General features: G+C 45.1%; 1 protein-coding gene across 1 annotated transcript in view; it reads left to right on the top strand.

Annotated features, from left to right (window-relative positions):
- LOC135549744 (triple functional domain protein-like) overlaps window positions 1-23,430 on the top strand; it is a 162,906-nt gene that overhangs the window by 61,358 nt on the left and 78,118 nt on the right. Inside the window, exons 6-23 of the mRNA XM_064980005.1 lie at window positions 1,147-1,251; window positions 1,407-1,603; window positions 1,742-1,955; window positions 5,519-5,641; window positions 6,137-6,328; window positions 10,347-10,478; window positions 10,784-11,014; window positions 11,633-11,755; window positions 11,998-12,189; window positions 13,520-13,689; window positions 16,332-16,506; window positions 17,412-17,607; window positions 17,726-17,892; window positions 18,501-18,620; window positions 18,885-19,076; window positions 21,043-21,192; window positions 21,290-21,404; window positions 21,491-21,606. Of these exons, the coding sequence (XP_064836077.1) occupies window positions 1,147-1,251; window positions 1,407-1,603; window positions 1,742-1,955; window positions 5,519-5,641; window positions 6,137-6,328; window positions 10,347-10,478; window positions 10,784-11,014; window positions 11,633-11,755; window positions 11,998-12,189; window positions 13,520-13,689; window positions 16,332-16,506; window positions 17,412-17,607; window positions 17,726-17,892; window positions 18,501-18,620; window positions 18,885-19,076; window positions 21,043-21,192; window positions 21,290-21,404; window positions 21,491-21,606 (2,910 nt within the window). The remainder of the gene's footprint in view (window positions 1-1,146; window positions 1,252-1,406; window positions 1,604-1,741; window positions 1,956-5,518; window positions 5,642-6,136; window positions 6,329-10,346; window positions 10,479-10,783; window positions 11,015-11,632; window positions 11,756-11,997; window positions 12,190-13,519; window positions 13,690-16,331; window positions 16,507-17,411; window positions 17,608-17,725; window positions 17,893-18,500; window positions 18,621-18,884; window positions 19,077-21,042; window positions 21,193-21,289; window positions 21,405-21,490; window positions 21,607-23,430) is intronic.

Raw genomic sequence — 23,430 nt, 5'->3', positions numbered from 1 at the left:
CTGGGTTATGCTTTTAAAACATTGGAACATTCCATTAATAGCTGGAACAGTCTTCTATAGGAGATGGAGGGGATAGAGAGAAAGATGGAGAGATGGACCAATGCATTCTTACCTTTAACAGATGGAACAGTCTTCTATAGAAGATGGAGGGGATAGAGAGAAAGATGGAGAGATGGACCAATGCATTCTTACCTTTAACAGATGGAACAGTCTTCTATAGAAGATGGAGGGGATAGAGAGAAAGATGGAGAGATGGACCAATGCATTCTTACCTTTAACAGATGGAACAGTCTTCTATAGGAGATGGAGGGGATAGAGAGAAAGATGGAGAGATGGACCAATGCATTCTTACCATTAACAGATGGAACAGTCTTCTATAGGAGATGGCTGATGTATTCTTACCATTAACAGATGGAACAGTCTTCTATAGGAGATGACTGATGTATTCTTACCATTAACAGATGGAACAGTCTTCTATAGGAGATGGCTGATATATTCTTACCTGGACTTGTCAATAGAAGAGAACCCTTAGAATTGTGCTTTACTCTTTCTGTCTGCCTTTCTGTGGTTTTAGAGGGGTTCTCAGCTTTTTTCTCACTCTTTGTCTGTCTGTCTGTCTTTTCTTTCTGTTATTTCTTTCCCACGCAAGGCTTTGTCAGGTCTCTCTCTTCATCCTCTGTCTATCCTGAAATCTGACACAGAGTGTGGGTGTTAACCTTGCTGTGTGGGTTGGTATTATCTTGTCAACATAAATCACTTGAGAACGGAAACAATCTCTCCCATATTTCTCAATCTGTACAGACATTTACCTTTTCTGAGGTAAAAGTAATTTTCTAAATGTCCCCAAAAACGCAATATGAAATCAGCAGACTTAATCAAGATGAGGGAGAACGAGACCGAGAGAGATGACACTCTGTCGTAACCCCTCCCCCTTTTGTCATAGCCAATCAAATGTGTCTATCTGAGTGTCTGAATCACCATTATTGCTGTGTGTCACTGACACAGTGAGCACGGAGTGGGCGTTGAACTTGAACCCAACCAAAAGGCTGTGATGATGTTGTTAGATTGATTTAAAGCCTTCTCTACCCCTCCCTCTTTACCGTTCCTCCTCATCTCCCCCTCTTCCCCCTCTCCATCTCTCTCTAGACCACCATGGTGTCGTTGGAGGGTCTATCTAAGGTGGTTGACCCCTCCCAGCTGACCTCTGACTTCGAGGGAAGTCTAGAATACAACCATGACGAGTGGATCGAGGTACGACCAGTCAATCAATTAATCAATCAATGGTTTGCAAAAACCAGAATACACCGACGTAAACACACACTTTAGATCTCTTAGTCAGTACGACAGCCACAAGTCAATCAATCAATGTACCAATCAATCCATACAGTGTCTTCGTTCTTTTCCAGGTGCGGGTTGCGTTTGAAGAGTTTACGGGGCACGCGGGTCACATGTTGTCGAGGCTGGAGGAGATGCAGGAGGTGGTGGCGAGGAAAGACTTCCCCACGGACCTGGACGGGGCGCGGCGCATGATAGAGGAACACGCCACGCTGAAGAAGAAGGTCATCAAAGCTCCTATAGAGGAACTGGATACGGAGGGACAGAGGTAGGCTACGCACACACACACACACACACACACACACACACACACACACACTCTCAGACTGATGGTGAGGATAATTTTACACTGCTGGTGGTGGTGTGTGTGTGTGTGTGTTATTTCACGTTGCATCCTCTCACCCAGGTTGCTGCAGCGTATCCAGAGCAGTGAGTCGTACAGGAACTCTAACGCCAGTGGTGTGTGTAACGCTGACACCCAGGGGCTGGTGCCACGCGTCGCCACCCTGCTGGACAAACTCCACAGCACACGACAACACCTCCACCAGGCCTGGCACATCAGGAAACTCCAGCTGGACCAGTGTTTCCAGCTCCGCCTCTTCGAACAGGATGCTGAGAAGGTACCATGGATGGAGATTAAAGGAAAAGACAACAGCTAGTGGGATTTATATGTGTGTGTGTAGGGGGCTGAATAGATCCAGTGTAATAGACTGATAGAATATAATTGATACCGTCAATAGTTACTGTAGAATAGACAGACAGCAGTGTTGGACTGCGGTAAGGGCTTGTTGCTAGGACACGATAGACAGTAGTTAGCTCTGAAGAGGCTCTTGGTATTCTCTTATGACACTCAGCTCATCTCTCTTCTTCCTGTGCCTAGTGATTCACAGATGTATGTATGTACACACACACACATACAGTACCAGTCAAAAATGTTGACACACCTACTCATTCAAAGGTTTTTCTTTATTTTTACTATTTTCGACATTGTAGAATAATAGTGAAGGTATCAACACTATGAAATAGCACATATGGAATCATGTAGTAACCAAAAAAGTGTTAAACAAATCAAAATATATTTTAGGTTCTTCAAAGTAGACACAATTTGCCTCATCCCAAGATTTATATATTTCTTAATTCCATTATTTTACTTTTAGATTTGTGTATATTGTTGTGAATTGTTCGATATTACAGCACTGTTGGAGCTAGGAACACAAGCAATAACATCTGCTAAATATGTGTATTTGACCAATAAAATGTGATTTGATTTTGATTTGATGACAGCATTGTACACTCTTGGCATTCTCTAAACCAGCTTCACCTGGAATGCATTTCCAACCGTCTTGAAGGAGTTCCCAAATACACTACCGTTCAAAAGTTTGGTGTAAATTAGAAATGTCCTTGTTTTTCATGAAAACATACAGGAAATCAGTGGCAAAATTAATAGGAAATATAGTTATTATAAATTAGGATTTTTAATTGAAATAATAATGTTTGCTTTCGTCAAAGAGTCCTCCATTTGCAGCAATTACAGCCTTATACAGACCTTTGGCATTCTAGTTGTCAATTTGTTGAGGTAATCTGAAGAGATTTCACCCCATGCTTCCTGAAGCACCTACCACAAATTGGATTGGCTTGATGGGCACTTCTTATGTACCATACGGTAAAGCTGCTCCCACAACAGCTCAATAGGGTTGAGATCCGGTGACTGTACTGGCCACTCCATTATAGACAGAACACCAGCTGACTGATTCTTCCCTAAATAGTTATTGTATAGTTTGGAGTTGTGCTTTGGGTCATTGTCCTCTTTGTAGGTGGAAATTGGCTCCAATTAAGCTCCGTCCACAGGGTATGGCATGGCGTTGCAAAATGGAGTGATAGCCTTCCTTCTTCAAGATCCCTTTTACCCTGTACAAATCTCCCACTTTACCACCACCAAAGCACTCCCAGACCATGCCATTGTGTCCACCATGCTTGACAGATGACGTCAAGCACTTCTCCCTCCAGCATCTCCAGCATTTTTTCTGCGTCTCACGAATGTTCTTTGTGATTCGAACAACACAGACTTAGATTCGTCTGTCAATAACACTTTTTTCCAATTTTCCTCTCTCCAGTGTCTGTGTTCTTTCTTTTTACTGACCAGTGTGAGATGTTTTTTTCTTTGCAACTCTGCCTAGAAGGCCAGCATCCCGGAGTCGCCTCTTCAATGTTGAGACTGGTGTTTTGCGGGTACTATTTAATAAAGCTGCCAGTTGAGGACTTGAGGCGTCTGTTTCTCAAACTAGACACTCAAATGTACCTGTCCTCTTGCTCAGTTGTGCACCGGGGCCTCCCACTCCTTTCTATTCTAGTTAGAGCTGTTCTGTGAAGGGAGTAGTACAAAGCGTTGTACGAGATCTTCCGTTTCTTGGCAATTGTTATCTTATGGAATAGCCTTCATTTCTCAGAACAAGAATAGACTGATGAGTTTCAGAAGAAAGGTCTTTGTTTCTGACCATTTTGAGCCTGTAATTGAACCCACAAATTCTGATGCTCCAGATACTCAACTCGTCTAAAGAAGGCCAGTTGTATTGCTTCTTTTTTATTATTTTTTTATTTTACCTTTATTTAACGAGGCAAGTCAGTTAAGAACAGGAACTGCCTGTTCAGGGGCAGAACGACAGATTGGGGGTTTGAACTTGCAACCTTCCGGTTACTGGTCCAACACTCTAACCACTAGGCTACCCTGCCGCCCCCTTTAATCAGCACAACAGTTTTCAGCTGTGATAACATAAGTGCAAAATGGTTTCCTAATGATCAATTATCCTTTTAAAATGATAAACTTGAATTAACTAACACAACGTGCCATTGGAACGCAGGAGTGATGGTTGCTGATAATGGGCCTCTGTACGCCTATGTAGATATTCCATAAAAAATCTGCAGTTTCCAGCTAGAATAGTCATTTACAACATGAACAATGTCAACACTGTATTTCTGATCAATTTGATGTTATTTTAATGGACATAAAATGTGCTTTTCTTTCTAAAACAAGGACATGTCTAAGTGACCCCAAACGTTTGAACCTACTCTGCGTCTCACAAAGACACAGCGTTTGGATCCCAAAATCTCAAATTTGGACTCCTCAGACCAAAGGACAGCTTTCCACTGGTCTAATGTCCATTGTATCTGTTTCTTGGCCCAAGAAAGTCTCTTCTTATTATTGGTGTCCTTTAGTAGTGGTTTCTTTGCAGCAATTAGACCATGAAGGCCTGATTCACAGTCTCTTCTGAACAGTTGATGTTGAGATGTCTGTTACTTGAACTCTGAAGCATTTATTTGGGCTGAAATTTCTGAGGCTGGTAACTCTAATTAACTTATCCTCTGCAGCAGAGGTAACTCTGGGTCTTCCTTCCTGTGGCGGTACTCATGAGAGCCAGTTTCATCAGAGCGCTGGATGGTTTTTGCGACTGCACTTGAAGAAACGTTCGAAGTTCTTGACATTTTCCGGATTGACTGACCTTCATGTCTTAAAGTAATGATGGACTGTCGTTTCTCTTTGCTTTTGAGCTGTTCTTGCCATAATATGGACTTGGTCTTTTACCAAATAAGGCTATCTTCTGTATACCACCCCTACCTTGTCACAACACAACTGATTGGCTCAAACGCATTAAATTCCTCAAATGAACTTTTAACAAGGCACACCTGAGAATTGAAATGCATTCCAGGTGACTACCTCATGAAGCTGGTTGAGAGAAGGCCAAGAGTGTGCAAATCTGTCATCAAGGCAAAGTGTGGCTATTTTGAAGAATCTCAAATATAAACTATATTTGGATTTGTTTAACACTTTTTTGGTTATTACATGATTCCATATGTGTTATTTCCTAGTTTGGATGTCTTCACTATTATTCTACAATGTAGAAAATAGTAAAAATAAAGACAAATACACACACACACACACACACACACACACACACACGCACACACACACACACAGTTGCAAGAAAGTGTTTTTGCACACTCACGTTTCTACATTCACATGTGCAAGCATACATACACATACAGTAGTCCCACTAAGCAGTATACAGTACACAAAATGATACACCCACACACAAGCACAATGATACAGACCAGACTCTACTGTCTGTAGCTGTTAGCTGCCTGCACTATCCCGTCTCTAACGTGTGTTTGGGTGTCTTTCTCTCAGATGTTTGATTGGATAATGGCCAACAAGGGTCTGTTCCTGGCCGGCTACACCGAGATCGGCAACACCCACCCACACGCCATGGAGCTACAGACGCAGCACAACCACTTTGCTATGAACTGCATGGTAAGAACATACACACACCGAGCAGCAGGCTATTACACAGCTAGAAGCTGGATCCATACAGGCTTACATAATGGTCCTGAAACGGATGTCTTTAAAGCAGGAGATGAATCGACTGTTTTGCCTCAGCTAGATGATGACTCTGCAGATGGAAACACGCACTGACATTTAGCGCTGCACTAAAATCAATACAAGCTCTCTCTCGTGTGCACACACACCCTGTCTAGTTGAGGCTAGGTCCATAAGGAATCCATAGGTAGCTATTACAAAGCTGGCATCCTTCCATACTGACATCACTCCAATGCTTTCTACAACCAGAATCTGGAATGCAAGTACGCTAAATTGGGGTTTTCGGTATGGACTTAGTGCTTACTCCATTTTTGGTTGTTGTTGTGCTTATTGGGAAATATCTGTATGTTTATTTGTCTATTATCTGAATAGCTAAATAAAACCAAATCAATGTTTTTCTCCCTCACCCCAATCCCCTTCCCGCTCCAGAACGTGTATGTGAACATCAACAGGATAATGTCAGTGGGTAACAGGCTATTGGAGTCTGGTCACTATGCCTCGGTGCAGATTAAACAGATTTCAGGTCAGCTGGAAGCGGAGTGGAAAGCCTTCGCTGCTGCCCTGGACGAACGCAGCACACTGCTGGAGATGTCTGCCGCCTTCCACCAGAAATGTGACCAGGTGGGTGGTGACACTCGTCACACGCAGGAACACATTAGAGGTCAACCGATTAATTAGGGCCGATTTTCAAGTTTTCATAACAATCGGAAATCGGTGTTTTTGGACACCAATTTGGCAAAATTTTTACATTTTTTTTGTTTTTTTTTGTTACACCTTTATTTAATCTTTATTTCACCAGGCAAGTCAGTTAAGAACACATTCTTATTTTCAATGACGGCCTAGGAACGGTGGGTTAACTGCCTCGTTCAGGGGCAGAACGACAGATTCAATCTTGCAACCTTGCAGTTAACTAGACCAACGCTCTAACCACCTGCCTCTCGTTGCACTCCACAAGGAGACTGCCTGTTACGCAAATGCAGGAAGCCAAGGTAAGTTGCTAGCTAGCATTAAACTTATCTTATAAAAAAACAATCAATCATAATCACTACTTAACTACACATGGTTGATGATATTACTAGTTTACCTAGCTTGTCCTGCGTTGCATATAATCTGACTGAGCATACAAGCATACACGTATCTGACTGAGCGGTAGTAGGCAGCAGCAGGCTCGTAAGCATTCATTCAAACAGCACTTTCGTGCATTTTGCAAGCAGCTCTCCGTTGTGCTTCAAGCATTGCGCTGTTTATGACTTCAAGCCTATCAACTCCCGAGATTAGGCTCTTGTAACCGATGTGAAATGGCTAGCTAGTTAGCGGGGTGCGCGCTAATAGCGTTTCAAATGTCACTCGCTCTGAGACTTGGAGTGGTTGTTCCCCTTGCTCTGCATGGGTAACGCTGCTTCGAGGGTGGCTGTTGTCGTTGTGTTCCTGGTTCGAGCCCAGGGAGGCGTGAGGATGCACAGAGTGGATGTCCTAACCGACTTGCCATAACTATAGTTTGTTAACAAGAAATTTGTGGAGTGGTTAAAAAACAAGTTTTAATGACTCCAACCTAAGTATATGTAAACTTCTGACTTCAACTGTACATACATACACATTCTCTGGTGTGTATGATATCTGTATGATGAGAGTGTGCAGTGAGATTACAAATAGATTAGAATCCTACTGTGTTGGTTTGTTTAATATTCCCATGTGACTTAATGATTAGCCTATTGTGGTAAAAAATGCAGAGGAGCAACCCCATGCTTCAGCCATGTAGCCACGAGGCTGCATCAGACAAGTGATGATGCTTCAGCCATGTAGCCACGAGGCTGCATCAGACAAGTGATCATGCTTCAGCCATGTAGCCACGAGGCTGCATCAGACAAGTGATCATGCTTCAGCCATGTAGCCACGAGGCTGCATCAGACAAGTGATGATGCTTCAGCCATGTAGCCACGAGGCTGCATCAGACAAGTGATCATGCTTCAGCCATGTAGCCATGAGGCTGCATCAGACAAGTGATCATGCTTCAGCCATGTAGCCACGAGGCTGCATCAGACAAGTGATCATGCTTCAGCCATGTAGCCACGAGGCTGCATCAGACAAGTGATCATGCTTCAGCCATGTAGCCACGAGGCTGCATCAGACAAGTGATCATGCTTCAGCCATGTAGCCACGAGGCTGCATCAGACAAGTGATCATGCTTCAGCCATGTAGCCACGAGGCTGCATCAGACAAGTGATGATGCTTCAGTCATGTAGCCACGAGGTTGCATCAGACAAGTGATCATGCTTCAGCCATGTAGCTACGAGGCTGCATCAGACAAGTGATCATGCTTCAGCCATATAGCTACGAGGCTGCATCAAACAAGTGATCATGCTTCAGCCATATAGCTACGAGGCTGCATCAGACAAGTGATCATGCTTATTGCTAAAATAGCACACCTGCCTGATAATATGTACAGGCTCTAAAGATATTGCTTTTCATCAATATGTTATTGGGCTTATTTCTGGAGGGGAATATTACGTCTTAAAGGTTTAATATGGGCTATATGTCATTATTCAGAATGGGGAATGGTTTTATTTTATTATCAGACTGTATGGTTGGCTAACGAAATCTCCCACGATTGAAATTCTGCATGCATAACTTGCTTTCCTGTGATCTTGGCCCAGTTTTCACTTGCTACTGGCCCGGTGTGCCACTCTACAAAGAACTAACCTAGCCATGTGACATCCAGGTTATCATGATGGAATCATTTACAAAGAACTAACCTAGCCATGTGACATCCAGGTTATTATGGTGGAATCATTTACAAAGAACTAACCTAGCCATGTGACATCCAGGTTATTATGGTGGAATCATTTACAAAGAACTAACCTAGCCATGTGACATCCAGGTTATCAGGATTGGAATCATTTACAAAGAACTAACCTAGCCATGTGACATCCAGGTTATTATCGTGGAATCATTTATAAAGAACTAACCTAGCCATGTGACATCCAGGTTATTATCGTGGAATCATTTATAAAGAACTAACCTAGCCATGTGACATCCAGGTTATTATCGTGGAATCATTTATAAAGAACTAACCTAGCCATTTGACATCCAGGTTATTATCATGGAGTCATTTACAAAGAACTAACCTAGCCATGTGACATCCAGGTTATTATGGTGGAATTATTTACAAATAACTAACCTAGCCATGTGACATCCAGGTTATCAGGATTGGAATCATTTACAAAGAACTAACCTAGCCATGTGACATCCAGGTTATTATCGTGGAATCATTTATAAAGAACTAACCTAGCCATGTGACATCCAGGTTATCATGGTGGAATCATTTACAAAGAACTAACCTAGCCATATGACATCCAGGTTATCATGGTGGAATCATTTATAAAGAACTAACCTAGCCATGTGACATCCAGGTTATTATGGTGGAATCATTTACAAAGAACTAACCTAGCCATGTGACATCCAGGTTATCATGGTGGAATCATTTACAAAGAACTAACCTAGCCATGTGACATCCAGGTTATCATGGTGGAATCATTTACAAAGAACTAACCTAGCCATATGACATCCAGGTTATCATGGTGGAATCATTTACAAAGAACTAACCTAGCCATGTGACATCCAGGTTATCATGGTGGAATCATTTACAAAGAACTAACCTAGCCATATGACATCCAGGTTATCATGGTGGAATCATTTACAAATAACTAACCTAGCCATGTGACATCCAGGTTATTATAGTGGAATCATTTACAAAGAACTAACTTAGCCATATGACATCCAGGTTATCATGGTGGAATCATTTACAAAGAACTAACCTAGCCATATGACATCCAGGTTATCATGGTGGAATCATTTACAAAGAACTAACCTAGCCATGTGACATCCAGGTTATCATGGTGGAATCATTTACAAAGAACTAACCTAGCCATATGACATCCAGGTTATCATGGTGGAATCATTTACAAATAACTAACCTAGCCATGTGACATCCAGGTTATTATAGTGGAATCATTTACAAAGAACTAACCTAGCCATGTGACATCCAGGTTATTATAGTGGAATCATTTACAAATAACTAACCTAGCCATGTGACATCCAGGTTATTATGGTGGAATCATTTACAAAGAACTAACCTAGCCATGTGACATCTAGGTTATCATGGTGGAATCATTTACAAAGAACTAACCTAGCCATGTGACATCCAGGTTATCATGGTAGAATAATGCACTGACTCTCAAAATATTTCCAAAATGAGCAATACATAGTTACTAGACACAGCGCTGTGTGTGTGTACCTGTCTCTACAGTACATGGGTAATGTGGACTCGTGGTGTAAAGCGTGTGTGTAATGTGTGTGTTCCTGTCTCTACAGTACATGGGTAATGTGGACTCGTGGTGTAAAGTGTGTGTGTAATGTGTTTGTGTTCCTGTCTCTACAGTACATGGGTAATGTGGACTCGTGGTGTAAAGCGTGTGTGTAATGTGTTTGTGTTCCTGTCTCTACAGTACATGGGTAATGTGGACTCGTGGTGTAAAGTGTGTGTGTAATGTGTTTGTGTTCCTGTCTCTACAGTACATGGGTAATGTGGACTCGTGGTGTAAAGTGTGTGTGTAATGTGTGTGTGATCCTGTCTCTACAGTACATGGGTAATGTGGACTCGTGGTGTAAAGCGTGTGGAGAGGTGGATCTACCCTCGGAGCTCCAGGACCTAGAGGATGCTATCCACCACCACCAGGGCCTCTATGAACACATCACTGCTGCCTACTCAGAGGTAAACAGCACTGCTGCATACCCAGAGGTAACATAATGTGTGTTGGTGTAGGTGTGGGTCAGTGGAAGCTGCTTGGAGGAGCTATAGGAGGACGGGCTCATTGTAATGGCTGGAATTGAGTTAATGGAACGTTAACAAACACATGAAACATATGGAAACCACATTTGACTCCATTCCATTAATACCATTCCAGCCATTACAATCAGCCCGTCCTCCTATATTTCTCCCCACCAGCCTCCACTGGTGTAGGTGTGTGTTTGTATGTACTGCATGTGCTCAAGCCATTTTCCTTCCCCCTCCGCCAGGTCAGTCAGGACGGTAAGGCCCTATTGGATAAGCTCCAGCGCCCGCTGACCCCGGGGGGGGCTGATTCGCTAACGGCCTCGGCCAACTACAGCAAGGCGGTGCACCATGTGCTGGATGTGATACACGAGGTGCTGCACCACCAGAGACAACTGGAGAATATCTGGCAACACCGCAAAGTCCGCCTGCATCAGAGGCTCCAGCTGTGTGTGTTCCAGCAAGACGTACAGCAGGTGTGGACTAGTTCTGACCCTGTGTTGCTCAGTTGGGATGAGCCTGGCTCTAGCCATGCCATGGTTGTGTTCAATACTCGCTGGGATCACATAAATGATACACACACCCTTGTAACCTTGTAGTCAAGGTAACTGTTGCCATTGCGATACTACTGGCCAGTATCCTGGTGAGGGGTATTCTGCCAAGTGGTAGAGGGAGAGAGAGAGAGTGGGATGGAGAAAGATCTGAGAAGGAGGGAGAGATCAGGACAATGAAGGTGTGAAGAGGGAGAAAGAAAGGTGGAAGGAACATGAGGGTTTTGTCTAGAATGGATACAGCTTTTGTCAAACTTGACTTTTCATAGCAGGTTTAGGGGAATTAATTGAGCAGGTAAGGGGAGTTCGGTTGAGGTTAGGAAAAGCGTAAGGGTTAGTTAAAATGCGTCAATTTGACAAAAGCTGTCCCCTATCTAGAAATGACCAGATGGGAGGGAACTCATCCTCTCTGTCATCTACCTTCCTCTGCTTACTGACTGGAGTAGTATGTTGTTTTCTCTCTCACGACAACCCCTTTCCCCTCTGCCCCACAACCTGAACTTCTATGCCACTTAGCTAACCTGCATGCTTGTGTGTGTGCAGGTTCTGGACTGGATAGAGAACCACGGGGAGGCGTTCCTCAGCAAACACACAGGCGTTGGGAAGTCCCTCCATCGAGCCAGAGCGCTACAGAAACGACACGAGGACTTCGAGGAGGTCGCCCAGGTCGGATGCCTCTCTTCATGGCTCTGCTTTGACCTTTTCCTCTCTTCGTCTTCCCATTTCCCTTTCCTCTCTCCATCACATACCCTCTCTTTCTCCATCTTTGCACTAACTACTGTCTCTCTCTCCTCCCCTTCTACCTTTCTCTTGTTAACTGTCCTCCCTCTTTTCTTCTCCCCTGTCACTCCCCCTCTCTGTCTCTCTCCTCTGTCTTTCTCTGTGTGCTGGTTCTGTCCCTCCTCCAGAACACCTATACTAACGCTGACAAGCTGCTGGAGGCAGCAGAGCAGCTGGCCCAGACAGGAGAGTGTGACCCAGAGGAGATCTACCAGGCAGCCCACCAGCTGGAGGACCGGATCCAGGACTTTGTCAGGAGGGTGGAGCAACGCAAAGTCCTGCTGGACATGTCTGTCGCCTTCCACACACACGTCAAAGAGGTACAGGGTGGGAGAGAGGGAGAGTGCGTGTGTGGGGGTGGGTTGGGGCGATGGGTGGAGATGGAGGGGTGCGTGCATGGAGGAGCTGCAGAAGGAGCTGTTAGATGATGTGTATGTGTGTGTGTGTATTAACTCTGTCCCTAGCTGTGGACGTGGCTGGAGGAGCTGCAGAAGGAGCTGTTAGATTATGTGTATGTGTGTGTGTGTGTATTAACTCTCTGTCCCTAGCTGTGGACATGGCTGGAGGAGCTGCAGAAGGAGCTGTTAGATGATGTGTATGTGTGTGTGTGTATTAACTCTGTCCCTAGCTGTGGACATGGCTGGAGGAGCTGCAGAAGGAGCTGTTAGATTATGTGTGTGTGTGTATTAACTCTGTCCCTAGCTGTGGACATGGCTGGAGGAGCTGCAGAAGGAGCTGTTAGATGATGTGTATGTGTGTGTGTGTATTAACTCTGTCCCTAGCTGTGGACGTGGCTGGAGGAGCTGCAGAAGGAGCTGTTAGATGATGTGTATGTGTGTGTGTGTGTATTAACTCTGTCCCTAGCTGTGGACGTGGCTGGAGGAGCTGCAGAAGGAGCTGTTAGATGATGTGTATGTGTGTGTGTGTATTAACTCTCTGTCCCTAGCTGTGGACGTGGCTGGAGGAGCTTCAGAAGGAGCTGTTAGATTATGTGTGTGTGTGTATTAACTCTGTCCCTAGCTGTGGACGTGGCTGGAGGAGCTGCAGAAGGAGCTGTTAGATGATGTGTATGTGTGTGTGTGTATTAACTCTGTCCCTAGCTGTGGACATGGCTGGAGGAGCTGCAGAAGGAGCTGTTAGATTATGTGTGTGTGTGTATTAACTCTCTGTCCCTAGCTGTGGACGTGGCTGGAGGAGCTGCAGAAGGAGCTGTTAGATGATGTGTGTGTGTGTATTAACTCTCTGTCCCTAGCTGTGGACATGGCTGGAGGAGCTGCAGAAGGAGCTGTTAGATGATGTGTATGTGTGTGTGTTTATTAACTCTGTCCCTAGCTGTGGACGTGGCTGGAGGAGCTGCAGAAGGAGCTGTTAGATGATGTGTGTGTGTGTATTAACTCTCTGTCCCTAGCTGTGGACGTGGCTGGAGGAGCTGCAGAAGGAGCTGTTAGATTATCTGTGTGTGTGTATTAACTCTGTCCCTAGCTGTGGACATGGCTGGAGGAGCTGCAGAAGGAGCTGTTAGATGATGTGTGTGTGTGTGTGTGTGTGTGTATTAACTCTGTCCCTAGCTGTGGACGTGGCTGGAGGAGCTGCAGAAGGAGCTGTTAGATGATGTGTATATGTGTGTGTGTATTAACTCTCTGTCCCTAGCTGTGGACGTGGCTGGAGGAGCTGCAGAAGGAGCTGTTAGATGATGTGTATGCTGAGTCTGTGGAGGCGGTGCAGGATCTGATCAAACGCTTCAGCCAACAGCAGCTGACCATCCTGCAGGTCACTGTCAACGTCATCAAGGAGGGAGAGGACCTCATCCAGCAGCTCAGGTAGAACACACACACACACCATGTGCACACAGACGTACACGCATACTCACACACTCAACACACACTAACACACACAATGAATTAGAAGAAACTGTGCAGAAGGTGAGTAGGATGGAAGAGAGAAGAGGAGGAGGAGGAGGAGGAGAGGAAGATGAAAGAACAACAGCATCCTCACATAGCGGACTGCCAGATGAGAGAGAGGCAATAGAAAGGGAGAGATGGAGAGAAGCAGTAGGTTGAGAGTAAGAGAGATTCATGTATTTGACACCTCTGACCATGTCTCTGGTTCTATTTATATCAAGTGTGTGAGTCTGAGACCTAGCCCTCAACACACACTAAAGCCCCCCCCCCCCCCCCTCTCTGGTGTATTCTCTCCTCTGGGTATTGTTACATAATGCTGGTTACATAAGTGTGGTTAATTATGTAGAATCCCCAGAACTCTGCTACAATGCTGTGTCTGTGTGTGTATGTGGCTTAGGCAGGGCTTAGACTCTGATGTGTTAGCTAACTTTGGACCAGAGCATGCACTTGACTCTCACTTCCATGACATTACACATAATGCCTCCTAGAGTTTTCGAGAGCCAGACCAGAGCTAGCCAAGTAACAAGCTTGTGCCTGCAGAGCGGAACCAGAATACAGATGTAAATAAACTCAGCAAAAAAGAAACGTCCTCTCACTGTCAACTGCGTGTAAATATTTGTATGAACATAACAAGATTCAACAACAGAGACATAAACTGGACAAGTTCCACAGACATGTGACTAATAGAAATGGAATAATGTGTCCCTGAACAAAGGGGGGGGAATCAAAATCAAAAGTAACAGTCAGTATCTGGTGTGTCCACCAACTGCATTAAGGCATTAAGTACTGCAGTGCATCTCCTCCTCATGGACTGCACCCTCCGATCCAACAGGTCCCAGACGTGCTCAATGGGATTGAGATCCGGGCTTTTCGCTGGCTATAGCCTTGCAGGAAATCAATCACGCACAGAACGAGCAGTATGGCTGGTGAAATTGTCATGCTGGAGGGTCATGTCAGGATGAGAATCCAGGAAGGGTACCATGTGAGGGAGGAGGATGTCTTCCCTGTAACGCACAGCGTTGAGATTGCCTGCAATGACAACAAGCTCAGTCTGATGATGCTGTGACACACGGCCCCAGACCGTGACAGACCCTCCACCTCCAAATCGATCCCGTTCCAGAGTACAGGCCTCGGTGTAACGCTCATTCCTTCAACGATAAACGCTAATCCAACCATCACCCCTGGTGAGACAAAACCGCGACTCGTCAGTGAAGAGCACTTTTTGCCAGTCCTGTCTGGTCCAGCGACGGTGGGTTTGTGCCCATAGGCGACGTTGTTGCCTGTGATGTCTGGTGAGGACCTGCCTCAGGCCTACAAGCCCTCAGTCCAGCCTCTCTCAGCCTATTGCAGACAGTCTCAGCACTGATGGAGGGATTGTGCGTTCCTGGTGTAACTCGGGCAGTTGTTGTTGCCATCTTGTACCTGTCCCGCAGGTGTGATGTTCGGATGTACCGATCCTGTGCAGGTGTCGTTACACGTGGTCTGCCACTGCGAGGATGATCAGCTGTCCGTCCTGTCTCCCTGTAGCGCTGTCTTAGCCGTCTCACAGTACAGACATGGCAATTTATTGCCCTGGACACATCTGCAGTCATCATGCCTCCTTGCAGCATGCCTAAGGCACGTTCACGCAGAGGAGCAGGGACCCTGGGCATCTTTCTTTTGGTGTTTTTCAGAGTCAGTAGAAAGGCCTCTTTAGTGTTCTAAGTTTTCATAACTGTGACTTTAATTGCCTACCATCTTTAAGCTGTTGATGTCTTAACGACCGTTCCACAGGTGCATGTTCATTAATTGTTTATGGTTCATTGAACAAGCATGGGAAAGAGTATTTAAACCCTTTAGAATGAAGATCTATGAAGTTATTTGGATTTTTACGAATTATCTTTGAAAGACAGGGTCTTTTTTTGCTGAGTTTGTCTTACTTTTTTGTAGTTAATAAATCCAATGTGAAACGTGATAACTATAGTATCCTTAACTAGCATGGAAAGTTTATCAATTGTTCTCTAATTAAAAATCTCTCTCCCTAATTTCAGTAGCTACAATAGAATATGCATGCATTGGAGGAAGGGGGAGGGGCTACTGTAGAATACGCATGCTTTGGAGGGAGGGGCTACAGTAGAATATGCATGCATCAGGGGGAGGGGCTACCATATAATATGCATGCTTTTTAGGGAGAGGGAGGGGCGACAGTAGAATATGCATGCTTCAGAGGGAGGGGCAGGTAGCCTACACACACAAACTGGCAAAGATTTTCAGCTGGCAGGCATGCAGACACTGGAAAACGTTTCTAAGTGACAGTGAGGGATTTGCATAGGCGCTTTGTGTTTTTTTGTGGGACTGTGAAAAAAAATCCTGGAATAACGTTATTAACTGGTTCCCATGCTTTTAAAATTATGAACAGTATAGATCACTTCTCGTTTTTCTGTTCTCTTCCCTGAACTGGTTCCAACCCCTGGTAAATGCACATGTCCAATTGTTTGTGTGTGTACGTTTTCTTCATTGTGTGTGTGTGTGTGTGTGTGTGTGTGTGTGTGTGTGTGTGTGTGTGTTCTCTCCTATGGTAGGGACTCTGCTATCTCCAGTAACAAGACTCCCCACAACAGCTCCATCAACCACATAGAGAGTGTGTTACTGCAGCTGGACGAGGCCCAGGCTCAGATGGAGGAGCTGTTTCAGGAGAGGAAGATCAAACTAGAACTCTTTCTACAACTACGCATCTTTGAAAGGGACGCCATCGATGTGAGTGTATGGTGGGGATGGAAAGGGTGTGTGTGGCAGAGGAGGTCTGGTGAACTACCCTTGCCTAGACTTTAGCTCAGTGAGATAACGTAGTCTTGTGTTTTTAGATTACCCGATGACACGTGTGTGTGAATCCTCCCTTGTGTGTGTCCACACATGTCTGCATCTACAGTGTCTTCAGAAAGTATTGACACCCCTTGACTTATTCCACATTTTGTTGTGTTACAGTCTGAATTTAAAATACCCCAATGTCAAAATGGAATTATGTTTTCAGAAATATTTAGAAATGATTAGAAATGTAAACGCTGAAAGGTTTTGCGTCATTACGTATTCAACCCTTTTGTTATGGCAAACCTAAATGAGTTCAGGAGTAAACATTTACTAAACAAGTCACATAATAAGTTGCACGGACTGTGTGCAATAATAGGGTTTAACATGCTTTTTGAATGACTGCCTCATCTCTGTACCCCACACATAAAATTGTCTGTAAGGTCCCTCAGTCGAGCAGTGAATTTCAAACACAGATTAAACCCCAAAGACCAGGGAGGTTTTCCAACGCCGCACAAAGAAGGGCATCTATTGGTAGATGGGTGAAAAAAAAGCAGACATTGAATATCCCTTTGAGCCTGGTTAAGTTATTAATTACACTTTGGATGGTGTATCAATACACCCAGTCACTACAAAGATACAGGTGTCCTTCCTAACTCAGTTGCCGGAGAGGACGGAAACCACTCAGGGATTTCGAAAAACATGTTTTCACTTTGTCATTATGGGGTTTTTGTGTGTAGATGAATTCCATTTTGAATTCAGGCTGTAACATCAAAATATGCAATAAGTCAAGGGGTATAAATACTTTCTGAAGGAACCGTATATATCTCACCATCCTCCCTCCCCCCCCCCCCCAGATCATCTCAGACCTGGAGTCGTGGAACGAGGAGTTGACTGTTCAGATGAGTGAGTTTGATACAGAGGACCTGACCCTGGCAGAACAGAGACTCCAGCACCACGCTGACAAGGCCCTGACCATGAACAACCTGACCTTTGACGTCATCCACCAGGGACAGGAACTACTGCAGTACGTCAACGAAGTACAGGCCTCTGGTGAGTAGCAGCAACACACATGTGCCCGACGGAGCTTACATTGAATAACATTCTTTCTCTCTTTCGCTCTCTTTCCATCCCCCCTCTCTTCCCGGCTCTCCCTGTCCTCTCCCTCCAGGTGTAGAGTTGCTGTGTGACAGGGATGTGGACATGGCTACTCGTGTTCAGGACCTGCTGGAGTTCCTCCATGAGAAGCAGCAGGAGTTGGACGTAGCAGGCGAACAACACAGGAGACACCTGGAGCAGTGTGTACAGCTGAGACACCTACAGGCCGAAGTCAAACAGGTACACATGAGCACACACACACACCAGGAGCAGTGTGTACAGCTGAGACACCTACAGGCCGAAGTCAAACAGGTACACATGAGCACACACACACACCAGGAGCAGTGTGTACAGCTGAGACACCTACAGGCCGAAGCCAAACAGGTACACATGAGCACACACACACCAGGAGCAGTGTGTACAGCTGAGACACCTACAGGCCGAAGCCAAACAGGTACACATGAGCACACACACCAGGAGCAGTGTGTACAGCTGAGACACCTACAGGCCGAAGCCAAACAGGTACACATGAGCACACACACACCAGGAGCAGTGTGTACAGCTGAGACACCTACAGGCCGAAGCCAAACAGGTACACATGAGCACACACACCAGGAGCAGTGTGTACAGCTGAGACACCTACAGGCCGAAGCCAAACAGGTACACATGAGCACACACACCAGGAGCAGTGTGTACAGCTACAACACCAGAACCATCAATTGATACCACATTATTTCCCATTATATACCAGTAGAAACACCACTATAGTAAATACCAGGTAAGTACCCATGGGAACAGTACTAAAATGCTATCCTGATAACTTATATCCTTGTTCCTGGTCTGTGCAGGTCCTAGGATGGATCCGTAATGGGGAGTCTATGTTGAATGCTGGTCTGATCACAGCTAGTTCTCTACAGGAAGCAGAACAGCTACAGAGAGAACACGAACAGTTCCAGCATGCCATTGAGGTGAGCACAGCCATTCACGACGCAACATAACACACTTTCATTCTTATACATTGATAAACAAATGTATCATTTATTCTGTCTGTCTCTATCTATCTATCTATCTATCTATCTATCTATCTATCTCTCTCTCTCTCTCCCTATCTATCTCTCTCTCTCTGTCCATTTCTCTCTCTTTCCATCTTTATTTTCCATTCTTTTCTCTCTTTCTCCCAATCTGGTATTGTATAATATAACCCCTTTCTCTCTCTGCTCTCCTGCTCGTAGAAAACCCACCAGAGTGCTCTGCAGGTGCAGCAGAAGGCTGAGGCACTACTCCAGGCCAACCACTATGACATGGACCTGATCAGAGACTGTGCTGAGAGTGTAGCGTCCCACTGGCAGCAGCTCATGTTGAAGATGGAGGACAGGCTGAAACTGGTCAACGCCTCTGTAGCCTTCTACAAGACCTCTGAACAGGTAGGGGGCGCCCTCACTGTGCCAGGGACAGGGGAACGTTTTGAGTCTGGTCTAAAGGGGTAGGCAGTTACCAGATGGACATGCTAGAAAGTGCCAATATTGTTACATGATCAACAAGTATGTAGGTGTTTGGAAATGTGCATTATGGGAACTGAAGTTTTAAACCCATTGCTGATCCTAAGAGGACTGGAAGAGGACTGGTGTGGCATTATGGGAGCTGTAGTTTATGTACTGTATATATCTGACTGGAACAGGTGTGCAGTGTGTTGGAGAGCCTGGAGCAGGAGTATAAGAGGGAAGAGGACTGGTGTGGCATTATGGGAGCTGTAGTTTATGTACTGTATATATCTGACTGGAACAGGTGTGCAGTGTGTTGGAGAGCCTGGAGCAGGAGTATAAGAGGGAAGAGGACTGGTGTGGCATTATGGGAGCTGTAGTTTATGTACTGTATATATCTGACTGGAACAGGTGTGCAGTGTGTTGGAGAGCCTGGAGCAGGAGTATAAGAGGGAAGAGGACTGGTGTGGCATTATGGGAGCTGTAGTTTATGTACTGTATATATCTGACTGGAACAGGTGTGCAGTGTGTTGGAGAGCCTGGAGCAGGAGTATAAGAGGGAAGAGGACTGGTGTGGCATTATGGGAGCTGTAGTTTATGTACTGTATATATCTGACTGGAACAGGTGTGCAGTGTGTTGGAGAGCCTGGAGCAGGAGTATAAGAGGGAAGAGGACTGGTGTGGCATTATGGGAGCTGTAGTTTATGTACTGTATATATCTGACTGGAACAGGTGTGCAGTGTGTTGGAGAGCCTGGAGCAGGAGTATAAGAGGGAAGAGGACTGGTGTGGCATTATGGGAGCTGTAGTTTATGTACTGTATATATCTGACTGGAACAGGTGTGCAGTGTGTTGGAGAGCCTGGAGCAGGAGTATAAGAGGGAAGAGGACTGGTGTGGCATTATGGGAGCTGTAGTTTATGTACTGTATATATCTGACTGGAACAGGTGTGCAGTGTGTTGGAGAGCCTGGAGCAGGAGTATAAGAGGGAAGAGGACTGGTGTGGCATTATGGGAGCTGTAGTTTATGTACTGTATATATCTGACTGGAACAGGTGTGCAGTGTGTTGGAGAGCCTGGAGCAGGAGTATAAGAGGGAAGAGGACTGGTGTGGCATTATGGGAGCTGTAGTTTATGTACTGTATATATCTGACTGGAACAGGTGTGCAGTGTGTTGGAGAGCCTGGAGCAGGAGTATAAGAGGGAAGAGGACTGGTGTGGCATTATGGGAGCTGTAGTTTATGTACTGTATATATCTGACTGGAACAGGTGTGCAGTGTGTTGGAGAGCCTGGAGCAGGAGTATAAGAGGGAAGAGGACTGGTGTGGCATTATGGGAGCTGTAGTTTATGTACTGTATATATCTGACTGGAACAGGTGTGCAGTGTGTTGGAGAGCCTGGAGCAGGAGTATAAGAGGGAAGAGGACTGGTGTGGCATTATGGGAGCTGTAGTTTATGTACTGTATATATCTGACTGGAACAGGTGTGCAGTGTGTTGGAGAGCCTGGAGCAGGAGTATAAGAGGGAAGAGGACTGGTGTGGCATTATGGGAGCTGTAGTTTATGTACTGTATATATCTGACTGGAACAGGTGTGCAGTGTGTTGGAGAGCCTGGAGCAGGAGTATAAGAGGGAAGAGGACTGGTGTGGCATTATGGGAGCTGTAGTTTATGTACTGTATATATCTGACTGGAACAGGTGTGCAGTGTGTTGGAGAGCCTGGAGCAGGAGTATAAGAGGGAAGAGGACTGGTGTGGCATTATGGGAGCTGTAGTTTATGTACTGTATATATCTGACTGGAACAGGTGTGCAGTGTGTTGGAGAGCCTGGAGCAGGAGTATAAGAGGGAAGAGGACTGGTGTGGCATTATGGGAGCTGTAGTTTATGTACTGTATATATCTGACTGGAACAGGTGTGCAGTGTGTTGGAGAGCCTGGAGCAGGAGTATAAGAGGGAAGAGGACTGGTGTGGGGGGGCTGATAAACTGGGTCCTAACTGTGAGTCAGACCACGTCACCCCCATGATCAGCAAACACCTGGAACAGAAAGAGGCCTTTCTCAAGGTAGGAACACACACACACACACACACATACACACACAGAGAGACCAACACACTCACAGCTGTTACCCATGTCCCTAACTGTGTGTGTGTTTCTCTAGGCATGTACCCTGGCCAGACGTAATGCTGATGTGTTCCTGAAGTACATGCACAGGAACAGTGTTAACATGCCTGGGATGCTCAGCCATGTCAAGGCACCGGAACAACAGGTCAAGAGTGAGTATCGCACACATACATATTATTCCAGAAGAATGCTTTATCAAATACAGTATAATCGAATGTAATATCTGTGTTGCGGTCAGACATCCTGAATGAGTTGTTACAGAGAGAGAACCGTGTTCTCCACTTCTGGACCATGAGGAGACGACGGTTGGACCAGTGTCAGCAATACGTGGTGTTTGAACGCAGTGCCAAACAGGTACACACACAATTTACCTCTCTCTGTCTCTCTGTCTCTCTCTCTCTCTGTATCCCTCTCTCCCTCTCTCTCTCTGTCTCTCTCTCTCTCTCTCTGTATCTCTCCCTCTCTCTGTCTCTGTCTCTCTCTCTCTCTCTGTCTCTCTCTGTCTCTCTCTCTGTCTCTGTCTCTCTCTCTATCCATCTCTCCCTCTCTCTGTTAATTCAATTCAAGGGCTTTATTGGCATGGGAAACATGTGTTAACATTGCCAAAGCAAGTAAGGTAGATAATATATAAAGTGAAATAAAAAATAAAAATTAACAGTAGACATCACACATACAGAAGTTTCAAAACAATAAAGACATTACAAATGTCATATTATATATATATACAGTGTTTTTACAATGTACAAATGGTAAAGGACACAAGATAAAATAAATAAGCATAGATATGGGTTGTATTTACAATGGTGCGTGTTCTTCACTGGTTGCCCTTTTCTCGTGGCAACAGGTCACAAATCTTGCTTCTCTGATGGCACACTGTGGAATTTCACCCAGTAGATATGGGAGTTTTTCAAAATTGGATTTGTTTTCGAATTCTTTGTGGATCTGTGTAATCTGAGGGAAATATGTCTCTCTAATATGGTCATACATTGGGCAGGAGGTTAGGAAGTGCAGCTCAGTTTCCACCTCATTTTGTGGGCAGTGAGCACATAGCCTGTCTTCTCTTGAGAGCCATGTCTGCCTACGGCGGCCTTTCTCAATAGCAAGGCTATGCTCGCTGAGTCTGTACATAGTCAAAGCTTTCCTTAATTTTGTGTCAGTCACAGTGGTCAGGTATTCTGCCGCTGTGTACTCTCTGTGTAGGGCCAAATAGCATTCTAGTTTGCTCTGTTTTTTTGTTAATTCTTTCCAATGTGTCAAGTAATTATCTTTTTGTTTTCTCATGATTTGGTTGGGTCTAATTGTGCTGCTGTCCTGGGGCTCTGTAGGGTGTGTTTGTGAACAGAGCCCCAGGACCAGCTTGCTTAGGGACTCTTCTCCAGGTTCATCTCTCTGTAGGTGATGGCTTTGTTGTGGAAGGTTTGGGAATCGCTTCCTTTTAGGTGGTTATAGAATTTAACAGCTCTTTTCTAGATTTTGATAATTAGTGGGTATCGGCCTAATTCTGCTCTGCATGCATTATTTGGTGTTCTACGTTGTACACGGAGGATATTTTTGCATAATTCTGCGTGCAGAGTCTCAATTTGGTGTTTGTCCCATTTTGTGAAGTCTTGGTTGGTGAGCGGACCCCAGACCTCACAACCATAAAGGGCAATGGGCTCTATGACTGATTCAAGTATTTTTAGCCAGATCCTAATTGGTATGTTGACATTTATGTTCCTTTTGATGGCATAGAATGCCCTTCTTGCCTTGTCTCTCAGATCGTTCACAGCTTTGTGGAAGTTACCTGTGGCGCTGATGTTTAGGCCAAGGTATGTATAGTTTTTTGTGTGCTCTAGGGAAACAGTGTCTAGATGGAATTTGTATTTGTGGTCCTGGTGACTGGACCTTTTTTGGAACACCATTATTTTGGTCTTACTGAGATTTACTGTCAGGGCCCAGGTCTGACAGAATCTGTGCATAAAATCTAGGTGCTGCTGTAGGCCCTCCTTGGTTGGTGACAGAAGTACCAGATCATCAGCAAACAGCAGACATTTGACTTCGGATTCTAGTAGGGTGAGGCCGGGTGCTGCAGACTTTTCTAGTGCCCGCGCCAGTTCGTTGATATATATGTTGAAGAGGGTGGGGCTTAAGCTGCATCCCTGTCTAACTCCACGACCTTGTGTGAAGAAATGTGTGTGT

Source organism: Oncorhynchus masou, chromosome 12 (genome assembly GCF_036934945.1).
Source record: "Oncorhynchus masou masou isolate Uvic2021 chromosome 12, UVic_Omas_1.1, whole genome shotgun sequence".
NCBI classification, from domain to species: Eukaryota; Metazoa; Chordata; class Actinopteri; order Salmoniformes; family Salmonidae; genus Oncorhynchus; species Oncorhynchus masou.
This window is presented reverse-complemented; position numbering and strand designations above follow the sequence as displayed.